Below are 16494 nucleotides of genomic sequence, written 5' to 3'. Positions count from 1 at the left end.
GAGGAGCACATAGCAGCTGAAATCCAAGGAGAAAACCACCATGTACACCATTTCACGTTCACTTGAGGGCTCTTTTACTCTGGAAGAGGGAAGGGTGAGGTGGTTGAAGGGACAAATGTTGTTGGACTCGACTATATTAAATGTGCATGGGATGCAACTGTGCGTGCTGTAGCCCAGGAGGTAAAGAACTGTGAAGGATGTGCTGATGCGCCTGTAGAGATAAACAGTCTCCCCAGGGGCAGAGTGTGGTGACAGTTGAGTTGGTCAACTTGAGAAATGTTTTGTTTTGTTTTTAATGTTTACTTATTTTTGAGAGAGAGAGAGAGAGAGAGAGCAAGTAGGGGAGGGGCAGAAAGAGAGGAGACACAGAATCCAAAGCAGGCTCCAGGCTCTGAGCTGTCAGCACAGAGCACGATGCAAGACTTGAACCCACGAACCGCGAGACCATGACCTGAGCCAAAGTTGGACACTGAACCAACTGCACCACCCAGGTGCCCCGAGAAATGGTTTTCTGAGCTCTCATTCTTCTGGACGTTTTGTTCAGCCACCAGTGTGTCTACTCACAGTCCAGGACCCTGGTGCCACAGGAAGCCTTACCTGTTTCTACGTCCACTGCCTCTGCTCCACTCGCCTCTCTCCTGGGGAATGTCTGTCCCGCCGATGACAACCTGTGCTCTATTTGTGACTTCATGTCCCTTGTCAGGATGCAGACAGACATCTTGTGTTTATCTCGAGATTATCTCCTACATGCCTAACATTTCCATGGACACAAGCTCATGATCAGAGAGGCACTCTCTACAGATATCATACTCTCAACAACGCATGACTAGTAGGAGAGAGGACAATGCACATAATCATCATAAGCAATCCATGGAGGGACAAAATACTGCGTTCTCTGATTTGCCACTGAAGGACAGTTGTAGCAGGATGGCAGGATTATCTTCCTCCATATCAACCTCAAAGGTTGGGGCTAAACAATAAACTGCTTCTTTTCCTGAACAGCTCATGCTGAAACTGACATCCATACTTTTTTCCAAACTTACTCATACCTTAACCTGAACTAGATCTTTTTTTCCCCCCTAAATTTATTCATTTTGAGACAGAGAAAGAGAGCGCAAGTAGGGGAGGGGCAGAGAGAGAGGGAGAGGGAGAGGGAGAGAATCCCAAGCAGGCTCCACACTATCACTGCACAACCCACAGAGCTGGGTGTGGGGCTCAAACTCATGAGAGCATGACCTGGAGCTGAAGTCGGACGCTTAACTGACTGAACCACCCAGGTGCCTTGAACTATATATCTTGAGGAACCAAGTTTCATAAACTTACTTACTCATTTATAAAATATGTTTCCTAAGGAGTATCCTCGGTAAATTCCGAGGGTTACTAAAAGACATTATTTCCCTAAAAATAGACTTTGGAATCTGTTTTACACTTTGATCATATCCCTTCTTGTCTTTGCCTTTCCAGACAGAGAAATACTAAACTTAGCAGCCCCCTTATATATGTTATCTCCTTAACTCTACAATTTCAAGAGAAAAAAATAAATAACTCCAGCTTTGTCTCTTGGTAACCATTTAACTCTGAGCAAGTCATTTCTACAGTCTGGGCCTCAGTTTACTCTGCTGTAAAATGATACTATAATCCATCTATCCTATAGAGACATAATGCTAGGGCTGATAACTGTTTATATATGGTAAGCTGTCTGTTATAAAAATGCAAAATTTAACAAAATTTTAGCCAGCATTATATAGATTTGTTTTAATGTTTATTATTTGAGAAAGAGACAGAGAGCAAGCAAGGGAGGGGCAGAGAGGGAGGGAGACACAGAATCGGAAGCAGGCTCCAGGCTCCGAGCTGCCAGCACAGAGCCTGACAAGGGGCTCAAACCCACAGACCGCGAGATCATGACCTGAGCTGAAGCCGGCCACCCAACTGACTGAGCCACCCAGGCACCCCTATATAGATTTTTATGACAGTGATAAATAATCATAAAGATGACCCTGTATCTCTGAATCATATAAGATTATATTCAGTATCTCAGTATTATTTTTACTGCATTCTAATTAACTAGGAATTTGATCAGCCATATGTGATCTCAATTAATGAAAATATCTGATGCATAATGTGTAAATCACTACTTAATCTATTCATTGAACAAATACTAAGCACCTACTGTGTGCCAACAACCATTCCAGGAAATAGGATTCAGTGATGAAAAACTGACCATACTGGATATGCAGATTTTGTTTGTGAAATACTTTGTAACTTTTAGAATACAAGCTAAGTGCTGCCTTGTGATTGAATAATACTTTTATCACTATTTTATTACCTCAGTACAGTGATCCTGAGGGTCTCACCTATAGATTTTAGTGCATGAGCTTTGTGACAGCTCTTTGATCTTCTCAGAAGGTATCCTGGTTCTAAGCCACTCTCTGCATGGTCAGGGTTACCAGCAGTCTGACCTCCGGAGAGAGGAAATGCTGTTGTACGTGTTATACGTGTACATATATGTGAATATATATTACCATTCTAAACACTACCTTTACGTTTTAGGCTTATGGCTGGCTACATGAAGACACAGGACCAGAATCTGACCCAGTAGTCGTCGTGAGATTTCTAGGAAGCACAGACATGAGTACTGACCTTAAGACTCTCCTTCTAAGCGTTTGTGAACAATTGGCAGTTAACTACCGTTGTCTGGTTCAAAGCTATCCTAAGAAAATCCATGACCTTCGTGACTTATTTATAAACCTTTTGAATGAGTCTTCATTGCAGAGACCTCTAGTAATAATATTCGATGCCCTAGAGCAGCTCTCAGAGGGTGATGAGGCCAGGAAGCTTTGGTGGCTCCCAGCTCACCTTCCCCGCTTTGTTCGAATAGTCCTGTCCACACTGCCCAACAGACATGGAATCTTACAGAAACTGAGGTGCCTTATCCACGAAGAAGCCAACTACATCGAGCTGATTCCCCGGGACAGGAAGATGTGCAGCCAGGTCCTCAAACACCAGCTGCTGCGGGTCAAAAGGAAGGTCACATCAGGCCAGCAGATTTATGTGAACAACGCATTCTCCAAGTGCACGCTGCCCATGTTTGTGAACCTGACCTTCAGGGAGGTGAGGCACTGGAGATCTCATAAAGACGTCGATGAATCCTCCCTCTGTGTCACCGTTCATGAAAGTATTGAGCAGCTATTCTGGTCCTTGGAAAAGAAGTGTGGTCAGAAACTGGTCTCTAGGGCTCTTGGTTACATCACCATGGCCAAAATGGGTTTGAGTGAAATGGAACTGGAGGATGTGTTGGCCCTAGACAACAGTGTCATGAATGAGCTCAATGAGAACGCTAGGCCCAGCAATCCCCTGAGAGTACCTTATCTGTACATCGCAAGGCTCAAGGAGGGTCTCAGCGGATACTTGATAGAAAGACACGTGAAGAACGTCACACTCCTGGTCTGGGCCAACAGACACCTGCAGCTCATAGCCCAGAAGTTGTATCTGCAGGACGACAGTGACCTGCGTGAAATGCACACCAACCTGGCAGACTACTTCCTGGGGGTCTGGTCAGGGGGCAGGAGGAAAGCTTTCTGCCTCCAAGATCCCTACTTGAATGGCTGCCTTGACTTGGAGAGCAGAAGCCTGCTGGAGGAAGAAAAGCACTTCATGGAACAGGCCTCCTTTGACAGACAGGCTCCAGACCAGCCCTGGGTTTTCCAGTGTAATCCCCTGGAGCCGGACATCTTTTTCGTCAATCATCGGAAAATGTCTGAGCTCTTGCACCACCTGACAAGGTGTGGAAAAACCGAAGATCTGCTTTACGGAATCATCATGAACTTCAGCTGGCTTTACACCATGATCAAAATCGGCCAGTTCGACAAAGTGCTTTCAGACATCGAGCTGGCTTACACCTACTCTCAAGAGAAGGAGCTGAAGTTCCTGGCGAGCACTCTCCGTGGCATCAAAAACAAGGTCACTGCATTTCCGGGCTCCCTTTCAGCAGAGCTTCAGCAAAGACTGCTGCCTGTCGTGAGTTCCCTGCCCAAACTTAGACACCTCCTTTTAGAATGTGACAAAGACGGGCCCAAATATTGCTCCATTGTGCCGTTACATTCATCCATGGACGTGACATATAGCCCGGAGCGTCTTCCTTTGTCATCTAGTCACCTGCATGTCACCGAGATTCTGCCCACCTGTAACCCGAGTACTGTCCTTGCAGCTTTAGAAAATGGTTCCATCAGCACGTGGGATGTGGAAACTCGTCAGCTGCTCAGGCAAATCACCACGGCCCAGTCTGTCATCCTGGGCATGAAACTCACCAGTGACGAGAAGTATCTTGTGGTGGCTACGACAAATAACACCTTGTTGGTTTATGACAATGTGAATTCTTGTCTTCTGTCTGAAGTGGAAATCAAAGGGACCAAGCACGGAAGCGGCTCCACCTACATCAATGGATTTACCCTGTCGGTCAACCACGCCCTTGCGTGGCTTGAAGCCAGCAAAGATGTCACTGTCATCGATCTGCTCTACGGATGGCCCCTTTACCAGTTCCACTGCTGGTACGAAGTGACCTGTGTCCAGTGCTCTCTGGATGGCATGTATGCTTTCTGTGGACAGTACCTGAACACCACTACCATATTTCATTTAGGGAGTGGAGAAAAGTTATGTACAGTGACATCTGAATTTTCGGGTGGGTTTGTGAAGTTTCTTCTTATCTTGGACACGGCTCAAGAAATGGTAATGGTAGATAGTGAGGGAAGCCTTTCTGTTTGGAATACTGAGGACATTTCCAGTCCCCAGCTGACTGACGACTTTGACTGCAGAAGAGAAGACAGCGAGGTGGTCAGCATTGAACTTTCAGAGGACCAAAACGCAATTCTGATCTGTAAAGCCCTCAGCATCGAGCTCTTAGATACTGGCATGTGGAAGGTGGCTGAAAAGTTCAGAGCTAAGCACAATGAACGCTTTATATCTGCTGTGCTGTCCAAGAATGGAGACTGCATCATCGCGACCATGGAAAATACCTCAGCTGTGTTTTTTTGGAGGCGGGACACGGGACAATGTATGGCAAGCTTACAGGAAATCTCAGGGACCATCGTCAAGTTGGTGAAATCTAGTCACCACAACATGCTGCTATCTTTATCAACCAGTGGTGTTCTTTCCATCTGGGATATAGATATAATCACGGCTATGTCCAACATAGATAAGACTGGGAAGCCCATCCAAAGCCTGGTGTTACCTGCTAGAGGGGAAATCATTTATTCCCTCGATGGCTCTGATTGTGTCCATAAGTGGAATTTCAGCAGTGGGTTCCTTGAAGCAGTGTTTAAGCATGAAGGAATAGTCGAACACTGCGTGTTGACATCCTCTGGAGATGTAATGGTGACCTCAGATGACAAAAGCAGCCAGTATGTCTGGCACACCAGCAGTGGCGAAAACCTCTTCCGAATTAACGGGCAGAGAATATCTCAGCTGCTAATTACACACAATGACCAGTTTGTGGTCTCTCTGTGTGAGGAAAATGCCTCCAGGGTTTGGAGACTGGCCACAGGCCACAGGGTCTGCAACATTTTGACCACTTTGCAGAATGCCTTTATCACCTCAGCGAATACCTTCGTGGTGGGAATGACCAAAAGCAAAGTGCTGGCGGTCAGTCTCTGGACCGGAAGCATCACCAAGAAATTTTGTTGTGAAGACGGCACGACCATTGTAAGTTTTAAATTGATCCCTGACTGTCCTGACATCATTGTGTTTATCACATCGGCCGAGACCGTGAATATCTGGAGTCTGACCGATGAGGTGATCTGTCGCCGTGTGCAGCTTCCCAACAACTTCTTGAAGAATCTGGAGGATTTCGAAATTTCTCCCAACGGAAAGCTAGGCATTATATCCAGGGGAGACGACAATATCAACGTACTGGATTTACACAGCGGTAAGTTACGGGTGGTTCACGCCTCTGGGGTCATCTGGCGGCAAAGGCTGTCTCGAGATGGTCGCTACCTGGTATACATTTGTTTCCGAAACGGGGAGGAAGAGGACGAGAACGGCGTGATATCCAGTTTGATTGTAATGAGGCTGGCTGACGGCAAAATTATCGGTGCTTGTTCCCTTTACAAAACGCCAACTTTTCTCGCCCTCTCACAGAGGCACCTGAACATCATAGTGGGTTTTGATGATGGCAGTATAGGGATATACACAGTGGTCGACCGTGTGGATGCTGCACTGAAAATCAAGATCGCCACGTCAAATAGCAGGCAGATTTTCAACAATGCGACACAGGCCTCCCGGCCGAAGTGTAGCAGTTACTGTTTCAAAGTGTCTGTGGATTGCTTATGGAGAGAGTCTACTGAGGTCTTTGCCAGAGACAGTCCCATCACGGTGAGCGACTCCACTGAGCCCAATGAGGCGACACCCTCCAAGAAACACAATCCCTGCTGTGACCGCGGGTGCTCCGCCCTGGAATCCAGGGGCCACAGCTATGCCCCCGACAACTGACACAACGCTTTTCCTGCTCAGCAGACATGAACGATACACATACAAAAGGGGGGAAAAAAGTATCTTCTGTATCCCAAATGATAAACTACTCATTTCTTGAAAGACAGGACAGATACTGAAGTGCTGGTGTTGACGTGCTTGACAAAGGCACAGAAATGTGGAACTGGTTTGGAATTTGCTCTTCTTTTTTTTGGGGGGGGGGTGTCAAAATTAATCCGGGAATGAAGTCTTGACCGAGAATGTCTCAAAATGGTGTTTAATCAGCTACATCAACTGAAAGTCAGGGGAATATTTTTTAAATCAGCTGTGTGGGAAGCAGCCGCAGAACCCACACCACGAGTTCAGATGACAGAGGCTAGAACTATAAACAGACTGCTCGGACTGGGGTTAGTTCTACAGAAATCGTTGGGAGCTGTGAACGTCAACGATTGTGTGGCCGTAAGTAAACAGAGCCTTAATCTCTCCTTACATTTTACCAGCCTGACAACTGTGTAAACCCAGTCTGTGGATGGGAGGTCAGAGGTGCAAAATAACGTAACAAAACGCCCCCAGTGTACTCCCAGTGTCCCAAGGGAAAGGCCGTGAAACGTGGGGCCACAAATTGTACTGAGCACGAGCACTAAGTTAACCACTATCCTAGGGCTACCGAACACGCAGAGTCGGTCTTCATTAAGACACAGCTGGGACAGTTGCACGCAAGGGCTTCCCTGTCATGGAACATAATGATTTTTAAACGACTTCCTGGGCTGCAAGAGAACACATTGAATAAGGACGCGCCATCTTCTCGTGTCTTTTTGGAATGCCTATTTGTGCCAGATGTAAAGAGGAATTACAGAGAGGGCATCACAGATTGGGTCAAGACATCTGTTCATTTCCATCCTTGTACTAACACAAGCCTGTGCTGCTCGGTTAGTTCTATGGAAGCATACGCTAGTTCCTAAATCCCTGCAGTAAATCCTACCAGAAAGAAAGCTTTCTCGACACGCCGTCTTATGAAACACTGATGACATTTGCCTTATTCTTATTCCTCCTCTTTCCTGTGTAAAACGCAGATAGATGACCAAATACTCGGGGACAACTGAATATGCCTGTCTTTGTGCTAAAATATTCCATAAATCTTAAGGGTGTCCAAAAGTTCCTGATTGTCCCTGTTTGTAATCACTTTCTTACTTCCCCACACTCTATGTATGCTTCTCCCTCTGTCAGCCTTTTTCTGCTCAAGGGCTCTTTGGGGCTCTTTTATAATCGCACCCATTCAAAGCAGAAGCTGTGAAATGGTATCAAACACTTTTTAAACACGACTTCACTTATTTAAAAGAAAATAATCACGTCTCCAAAGAGGGAAAGTGATTTTCTTCCTTCCATATCCTCCACATGGCATGTCCTCGGACGACTGTGCGAAGGGTGTCTGTCAGTAGCGGGGGTCTGGTTTGGCTCGGAAGTGACAGCAGTGACGCGTGTCAGCAGGATAATGGCCAAGGAAACGATGCGCTGTCAGCCCAGCTCTACCAGGAACTCGCCGCGTATGCCTAGACAGATCTTTAGCCTCTCTGCTATACTGTTTTTGTAAACGGCAAAACAAAGGTAGTGATAGCTTCTGCTCTAGTCGTTATATAAGGAATGGTGAGGACCAGTGTGAGAAAAAAAGGTAGGGACGTCTTGACTGTTTTTGCTAGTGGGAGAAGCAGTGATCTGATCCACAGGGAATCCAAGCTCACTGCATTTCACTTTGGAAAGCAGTTTGACACATAAGCATACAGAGATGGGATTCAGATATAAACACCCTACTCCGTGGTGAAAGACTTTTTTTCAGTATATTCCTCCCGGTCTAGCTAGCAGCCAGAAAGGGGGTAGCCCAGAGAAGGCCCAGTCCACGTAGAAATCACCTGAAGTTGATTATATGAGTCAATTGCCTTCTGAGGCAACACATTCCTATTCCTGTCACGATCAGCTGGACCGCCATGCCACACATTTCTAAGAATTAAATGCCTAGATGGATTAAATGTAGTGTGTGAATATTCTATGTAACAGCCAATAGAGTTTAACAAGTGACTTGAATGATTTTTCCTACCTTGTTTGCAACTGATAGCTCATATTGAATGTTTTTATGTAAACTTTGTATTGTTGGGAAGAATTACCCAATCAGAGATTTATATTTTCATAAATGTTACATTTAGTTAAATTTTATTACAGAGTTGTTACACTAGAAAATTACTGCGGTCTTCAAACAATGTACAGTCTTGTGTATGTATTGTTTGTATGAATAAAAAGAGAAACTACTTAGATTTGTGTGGAGTTTTTCTTCCCCAACTTTGGCAAGGGTAGAGACTGTCAATAATTTTTTTAAACTTTTTTTTATGTTTATTTATTTTTGAGAGTGAGAGAGAGAGCAAGAGAGAGAGAGAGCGCAGGTGGGGGAGGGGCAGAGAGAGAGAGGGAGACACAGAATCTGAAGCAGGCTCCAGGCTCTGAGCTGTCAGCACAGATTGGGGCTCGACTCTGAGCCCGACTTGGGGCTTGAACTCACGACCCGCGAGATCATGACCTGAGCCAAAGTCAGACGCTTAACCGACTGAGCCACCCAGGCGCCCCCAGTAGTAATTTTTCATGGTTACTGTATACCAGATGCTATTTTTGGAGCTCGGTATGTACTAAGCCATCTCCACAATGGCCTTATGATGTAGGTAGAGTTACTATTCTAAATTCACAGATGTAAAAACCTAGAAACAGAGATCCAGGGGGAATAGCTGAATAGGATGTCAATATAACATCAATGTTTGCTTTTCCAAAGCACACAAAGTATAGCATTGAGTATCCGGTAGGCACTTACGGATTATGACCTATAACATATTTTCTGACCTGCAGATTAGAGACCAGGCTAGGCTCTGAAGGTCACTGGAAGTTTCTGAAAACTCCCAGGACTTTCAGGTATACCACAATTGTTGATGTACTCATTCAGCAAATAGTTATTTGGTCATGGCATTTTTTTTTTTAATTTTTTTTTCCAATGTTTATTTATTTTTGGGACAGAGAGAGACAGAGCATGAACCGGGGAGGGGCAGAGAGAGAGGGAGACACAGAATCGGAAACAGGCTCCAGGCTCTGAGCCATCAGCCCAGAGCCTGATGCGGAGCTCGAACTCACGGACCGCGAGATCGTGACCTGGCTGAAGTCGGACGCTTAACTGACTGCGCCACCCAGGCGCCCCTGGTCATGGCATTTTGCAAAGGTCAGTAAAGTAGCCTGTGCCTTCTAAGATTTCACAGTCTTAACAGAAAAACAAAAAGATTCTATGGGCAAGTGCAAGGACAGTGTGCTTCCTCCTGGGGCCTGGGACAGAGGTGGGAAGAAGGATAACTAAGGAGTTGCCCCACTCATAAACTGCCTCCAGGTGAGAGGGCGGGACCAAGGGGGAGCCTTCCCAAATGCACCTTTTTCCATTTCTTGCCTCTTGGAACTGAGAATCCCCTCTCGCACACACACAGACACACACAAAAATTTTTCAAACAAGTTAGCAATGATGAGCTTAAGTGGTGATAAGTAGGGAACAATCAGATGAAACTCTGTGTCTAGTTTCATGAAACAATCATTCTTAGAGAAACTTAAAATCAAGGCATTAGGGGAAAAATTGAAGAAATTACCTATTGGGTTTCATCTTCATGTAGCTTAGACATTTCTGTTTAGATTTTAGCCGCCTCGAGGGGCACCTGGGTGGCTCAGTCAGTTAAGCATCCCACTCTTGATTTCTGCTCAGGTGGTGGTCTTGTGGTTTGTGAGATCGAGCCCCACGTCAGGCTCTGTGCGGAGCACGGAGCCCACTTGGGATTCTCTCTCTTACTCTCTCTCTCTGCCTCTCCCCTGCTTGTGGTCTCCCTCTCTCAAAATAAATAAGTAAACATTAAAAAAAATTGCCCCCTTCAAAAACTCTCCCTAATTCCACTACCCATGGTGGGAATTCCTTCTTGGATTCTGATCTAAATCCTTTAGGTTGAAGATTACACCTGTTCTTTCAGTTTTGAGAAAATGTACAGGAGTTGGCTATCATTTTCATAAAAGCATTTCATGCAGTTTGCTGTTCAACAAACTTAAGCGTCTTCTTTCCCAGGGTCAAGGACACAACAAATATTGTGTGTTTGCTTTGTCCAAGACATCATGCTTATGCCCCAGGATGATTTGAAAATGAGTCCTGCACAACCCCTGCCCTCCAGAATCCTACAATCTAAAGGAGACACAACTAAATTAGATATAAGACAGACTGTGATAAAGTGAATGGCAGGTGTTGAGAACACACTGCAGAGGAGCAATGAACTTGAACTGGGATTCAAAAAGGATGGCTGAAAGGAGGTGACAGCAGAGGCTTGAAGGATAAGCAGGACTTAGCTGTCAGAATGTTGAAAAGACATTTCAGGGGAGGGAATCTGTGTGAGCAAGAAAAGGAAGACAGGAAGAGTCAACATATACTGTGGGTGACTTCAGATGCTACGTTGGCTTTTTAAACTTTACTCTGGAGGTGCCTGGCTGGCTCATTGGGTAGGGCATGCAACTCTTAATCTTGGGGTTGGGAGTTCAAGCCCCATGTTGGGCACAGAGCTTATTTAAATAAAAACATACATCCACGAAATTGAACTTTATTCTGTAGCTCATAGGGAATTGTGGAAAAGGTTCTGAGACAGGGATAGGCCTGGATGAAATGGTATTTTAGAATGACTCAGGCAGTACGATGTCAGGTGTATCAGAGATGGAAGAGACCAGAAACTGGGGACCAGTAAAGAAACTACTGCAATAATCTGGCAGAAAGTAGAAGATCTCGATCTTAGGACAGCAGCAGTGAGGACGCTAAGAGGAGGCATGAGTTCAGGGCTTAACTGACAGAGCTATGTGACAGACAACGGAGAACACACATAATTCCAGCTCCAACTGAAACTGGGTGGACAGTAGAATTACAGATGTAAAATGAATAGGTTAGGAGACGAAAATGAAGGAAATACTAAAATAAAGGTGGACCTAGAGAGTTCAAAAGTAAAGACATCCATGCAGGCAACTGGAAAAGTGCTCTCCACCCAGTGGAGACACCAGAGCTAAAGGGAAAGAATCCAACCGTGACCTCCTTCCCAAAAGTCTAAAATGCATAATATGGTGCTGTTCTGGGTTATAACGTAAGCCAATACCATAAACTTTTTTCAATTCTGGCTTTTTTTTAGAACAATGCTGACAAATTTAGAACTATATTGACAAATCCACTCAAATCAGTTTTTCCTTCTTCTTCTTTAAAATTTTTTGAATGTTTTTTATTTTTGAGAGAGAGAGGGAGAGAGACAGAGCGTGAACAGGGGAGGGGCAGAGAGAGACAGAGACAGAATCCGAAGCAGGCTCCAGGCTCTGTGCTGAGCTCTGAGCTGTCAGTACAGAGCCTGACGCAGCCTATGAACCATGAGATCATGACCTGAGCCACAGTCGGACACTTAGCCGACCGAGCCAGCCAGGCACCCCTGGTTTTTTCTATCTTTCGCGACTCATCGGTTGGGAAGGATTTTTATGCCAGTGGAAACATGAACACACCTAAAATACTAACTGAATCATGGTATTCCACTTCCACAGACATCAAGAAACCAGAGGTTTTTTGCCTGTGTTTTTCACACGGATCCCCTCAAGCCTCCTCCACGAGGCATTCTACATGATCTGCATGGAGTACAGACGACTCGTGTATAGGCACATTGGAGGGCTTTGTCTCAGTGTATCAATAGGACAAATTATGTAACACTGAATTAAGACAACCAATAACACCACCACTTTTGACTGTATAGGAATCCCAGCCTGATAGATGAAGGTACCTGAGTCCCTTGCTTGACCACACTCAGTGCAGTGGTTCTCAAACTGGAACATCCATCATTTGTTAAAACAAGATTTGTTTAAAAAAAAAAAAAAGGTTACTTCTTCACCCTCCCTATCCCCACCTATTTCAGAATCAGTATGTCTGGGGTGGAGCCCCAAAATTTGCATTTTTACTAGATTCCTCCAGATGAAGCTGATTCTGCTAGCCTGGGAACCAATCACACTCTAAAACCAAAGATACATACCAATGGCTTTTTAGTCAGAACAAATTAACTGAGAAATGTACCAATATTCTGTGGACAGTAAAGCGTCCACTAGACGTTGGGCATGAGGGGCCTCTATTATGACAACGCGTTTTATCAGAAAATAATGCAAAAGCGCATAGAATTTCTCTCTACATCTATCATTTTAAAGCATGTAGGTACTAGACCACTGGCAAGATTTTTAAAAATGAGCTTTCTCCCACAAATCCTGACATACGTGTAAATGGGGCAGGAATCACTGCATTGGACACAGTAACAACTAAGGACAGCATGTCCGTCTTTAAATAGTATTCGGTCCCGATGCTTCTCCAGCATCCTATTGTATCCTGGCTCTCCCTGGACGGTTGGAAGAGGAGAGAAGAGGGTGAGCTAGGTGGCGCAGTTGCTTAACGCATTTTCCTGTCAAACCCAACTCCACTTGGGAGCACAGGTGAAAAGAATCTCCAAAACCTAAGTAGTTAGTATTTTAAGGAAGAGCCCCCAGCTCTCCACCCACCTTAGGTGCACACACTGCAACAAAGTACCGCGTGGAGCTCAGCAGGTGTGCATGCAGGGCTGCAGCCGCGGTGCCAACAGCCCGGGAAAAGAGAGGGAAAGGGAAAAGCGTGGCCTCGCCGAACTCCCACTTTGGTGTCCAGGGTGCAGGCGAGTGTGTGCAGCTTCCCTGGGGAGTTACGTCGTGGCAGCGTCCGCGCTTGTGTGTCAGCCCATCATCTCTGATGGTGCAGGCAGGAGATAGTGCACACAGCGGGTCTCAGCGGATGAACCAGAACTGAGAAGGAAACACACAAAAACACGGGCGTGAGGGGTACAGGTCTGTTTGCCAGGGGGTGCGCTTACGTGCACGTACGGATTCACAGGGGGCTCCCTTCTCTGTCCAAGGCGACAGAAAAGTAGGCACCGAGACGTTTCCCGGCACCGGCAGGCGGTGGGCACGCGCCCGGGTCGTCGCGAGCGCCCGGGTTTGCTGTTTCCGCGCGCGGGGAGGGAGGGCCAGCCCGGCTCCGGGGGTCGGGGGGTCGAGCCGCCGGGGCCCCGCGCGGTCCGGGGCGCGCAGGTAAAGGGTTACGCGTGCCGGGGAGGCTCGCCCGCCGGCCGCGCCACGTGACGCGCCGGCCCAATGACGGCGCCGGGGCGGCCGCTGCGAGCGCGGCGGGCTCCGGGCGGCGCTGAGCCGCTGGCGTTTCCCGGCGCCGCCGCCCGAGGCCGGCGAAGCCATGGGCGCCCCGACCCCGACCCCGCCGCCGCCGCCCGGCCCCAGGTAGGGACGGTCCCCCGCCCCGCGTGTCGGGCCCCGCCGCGGGCTTGCCTCCTGCCGACCTCGGCTTGGGGGCATTATTTCCCCGACTTCTCTCGCAGGTCGTTTTTATTTCTTTACTTCCTTCTGCCAGGGTGGAAAAAAAAAAAATGGGGTGAGGCAATGCTCAGTTTGATTACTTCGGAAAAGTCACGGAATTCAACAAAGGCACCGGGAGGGAGGCGAAATCCAGCCCCGGGGGTCGGGGAGGAGGAGGGAGAGGGGGAGGGGGCGGGAGCCGGCGGGACTTGAAAAAGTCCCCAAACTAAAGACCAGGACAGTTTGGAAAGCTTGGCATCTCTGCGGTGTGTGAAACACTTTTGTTTTTAAATCCCTAATTAATGAACTTTCTACGGCGCCTGAGAACTTGAGTTGGAAAAACTGCAAGCGATTTTCCCCTTATTTCTAAGTGTCCCCTTCCCCCATTTTTAAGCATCGGAGCGTTTTCGAATAAAACGGAAATGGAGTGTTGGCCGCCGCTGTTTCTTTGAAACGTCCTTGGGTCCCAGGATTTGCTCCGGTTGGGGTGCTGGCGCCCTGGGCGGCGGTGAGAAGGGGTGGAGCGGGGAGGGTGCAGCTCTAGGAAGCCGCACGCTGTAAGAGCGTGCCAGGTGCAAACTGTTAAATGGTCACAAACTGTTTGCTGAATATTTAATAATTAGGCAGGCATCTCCCAGGGCGATGGCTTGGGTCTCACTTGACCTTGGGAGCCCTGATGAGGTGAGATTTTCACAAACCACCCCTGAATAAGTTTTTTCAGTGATAGAAGACAAATTTCAAAATCAGTGGGACTTTATTTTTTACAGTCCCTCCAGGACTGTAATTAACCTTAAAAACAAAACAAAAACCCTCCTTAGTCCATTTTATTTTCTCCTCAGTAACTTAGTACATTTTATTTTCCACTGTGGTGTAGACTTCTGCCGAGTAGATTTGGAAGAAGTCAGTGTTCCATGAGGTGGTTCAGATCATTAAAGAAGGTGTTTTAATTATCTGCCTGTCACTGTGAGAGAATTGCGTCGCTTCTCACCCTGGCTTAGGAAAGTCCTGAGTGGTTGTACCCAAGCTGTTATGGTAATTGCTGTAGAAAAGATGAGAAACCTTTGAGAGTTGAACTAGAAAGAAATGGAAAGTGATCGCTGCTTTTAAACACAATAAATTCTATTTATTCTCTCTCTCTCTCTCTCTCTCTCTCTCTCTCTCTCTCTCACACACACACACACACACACACACACACAAAATTCCACTTATTCCCACATCTAATCCTCCAGTTAATACTATTTTTAGGAGACATGTTAAAGGTTCTGAGGCTAAACAGCAGTGTCTCTAGAATACCCCAGCATTCATAAGGCAGGTCATTGAAACAGTGTTTTGAAGCTCTAAAGGGTCAGTATAATTCTGGGGTTATTTGTATTTTCCTAACGTGTAAAGAATCAGTTACAAGAAGCTGCCTTGATCACAGAACAGGAATGGAGCAGACATGAATACGGGAAGGCGGGGTTGGGTTTATGTCTCTTCTCTGCTCACTCTGTCCATCCTGGTACTGTTCTTTCTGTTCAGCAAGTATGTGATGAGTGCATGTCTCGTGGCATCTGGCCCCACGGCTGGTCCTTAATGGTTCTGAAGATTTCGATATCCAATAACATCTAAAGATAAATATGACCAATCTTAGCTGTGTTCTAAGAGCTTTTGCATATCTGGATTTAGAACAGGGGTGCCTGGGTGGCTCAGTGGGTTAAGCGTCTGATTCTTGATTTCAGCTTAGGTCATGCTCTCACAGTTGTGAGATTGAGCTCTGCATCCAGCTCTGTGCTGAGTGTGGAGCCTGCTTGGGATTCTCTCTCTCTCCCTCTCTCTCTCCTCCCCCGTCCTTTCAAAATAAATAAACATTTAAAAATAACAAAAACAAAAACTTGCATGTCAACTAAATATGTTCCATAGCCTGAAGCTGGAATGATCCCCCTGACTTCCCACCTACCATCTCTCTGAGCCTGGAAACACAACCTAGCTGAGTTCTGGCCAGAATTGAGTCGGGCCCAAGGGCGGAGCAGGTACTGCTGTCCTTGCTCCTGGAACTGCCCTGCCTTTGGTGCAAAAGCCCACTCGCTGTGTTTCTTGGAATGGACTCCTGTTTCCAAAGACAGTAATTGAATACCAACCTCCCAGTACCTGGGTTTCTTCCCCAGGACTTGCAAATTCCCCTAGTTTAACAATGTTTCCAAAAATCCTGAATCTTGGGCTCTTTTGGGATCTTTGTTAAATAGTACCTAGCTGCTGCCTGCCCCGCCCCCCTTTTTTGTCATTATCTGGTTTGCAGGTAGACTTTCTATCTAGACAAGTCAGAAGACGCGGTAGCCTCTGCTAGGGGAGGGTAGATCTCAGTCTTTACCTGTCTGCGGGTCAGATGGGTCACCGAGGTGTAGCCTTTCTTAGTGTGTTTACCACCTGAGTGGTGTTTTAAGAGAATAACGTGACAGTGAAATCTGTTATCTGCTCACCTTTTTCACCTGAGAATATTCTGATCCCACAGAAATTGGAATCTTCAGAAGGACTATATATCATCAAAATAACCCTGTCCTCAAACACAACATAGCCATCAGATGAATGTGTGTCCTGAAGTAG

At 46.5% G+C, this 16494-nt stretch overlaps 2 protein-coding genes across 6 annotated transcripts in view; both read left to right on the top strand.

Annotated features, from left to right (window-relative positions):
• Positions 1–8766, top strand: part of NWD2 (NACHT and WD repeat domain containing 2) — a 181918-nt gene extending 173152 nt beyond the window's left edge. For all 3 annotated transcript variants that reach the window (XM_003985445.6, XM_045056482.1, XM_023253215.2), the window contains one exon: positions 2551–8766. In XM_003985445.6, coding sequence (XP_003985494.3) covers positions 2551–6483 — 3933 coding nt within the window. In that variant the 3' untranslated portion in view covers positions 6484–8766. The remainder of the gene's footprint in view (positions 1–2550) is intronic.
• Positions 8767–13717: 4951 nt separating this feature from the next.
• Positions 13718–16494, top strand: part of CB1H4orf19 (chromosome B1 C4orf19 homolog) — an 88721-nt gene continuing 85944 nt past the window's right edge. For 2 of the 3 annotated variants that reach the window (XM_045056479.1, XM_045056480.1), the window contains exon 1: positions 13729–13839. The gene's annotated coding sequence lies outside the window, so the exon portion shown is untranslated. Of the gene's footprint in view, positions 13840–16494 lie in introns of all 3 variants that reach the window. The other variant, XM_023253213.2, reaches the window with a different exon arrangement.

This window comes from Felis catus, chromosome B1, assembly GCF_018350175.1.
Source record: "Felis catus isolate Fca126 chromosome B1, F.catus_Fca126_mat1.0, whole genome shotgun sequence".
In the NCBI taxonomy this organism is placed as follows: Eukaryota; Metazoa; Chordata; class Mammalia; order Carnivora; family Felidae; genus Felis; species Felis catus.
The sequence above is the reverse complement of the archived record's forward strand: the minus strand, read 5'-3'. Positions and strand labels throughout refer to the sequence as shown.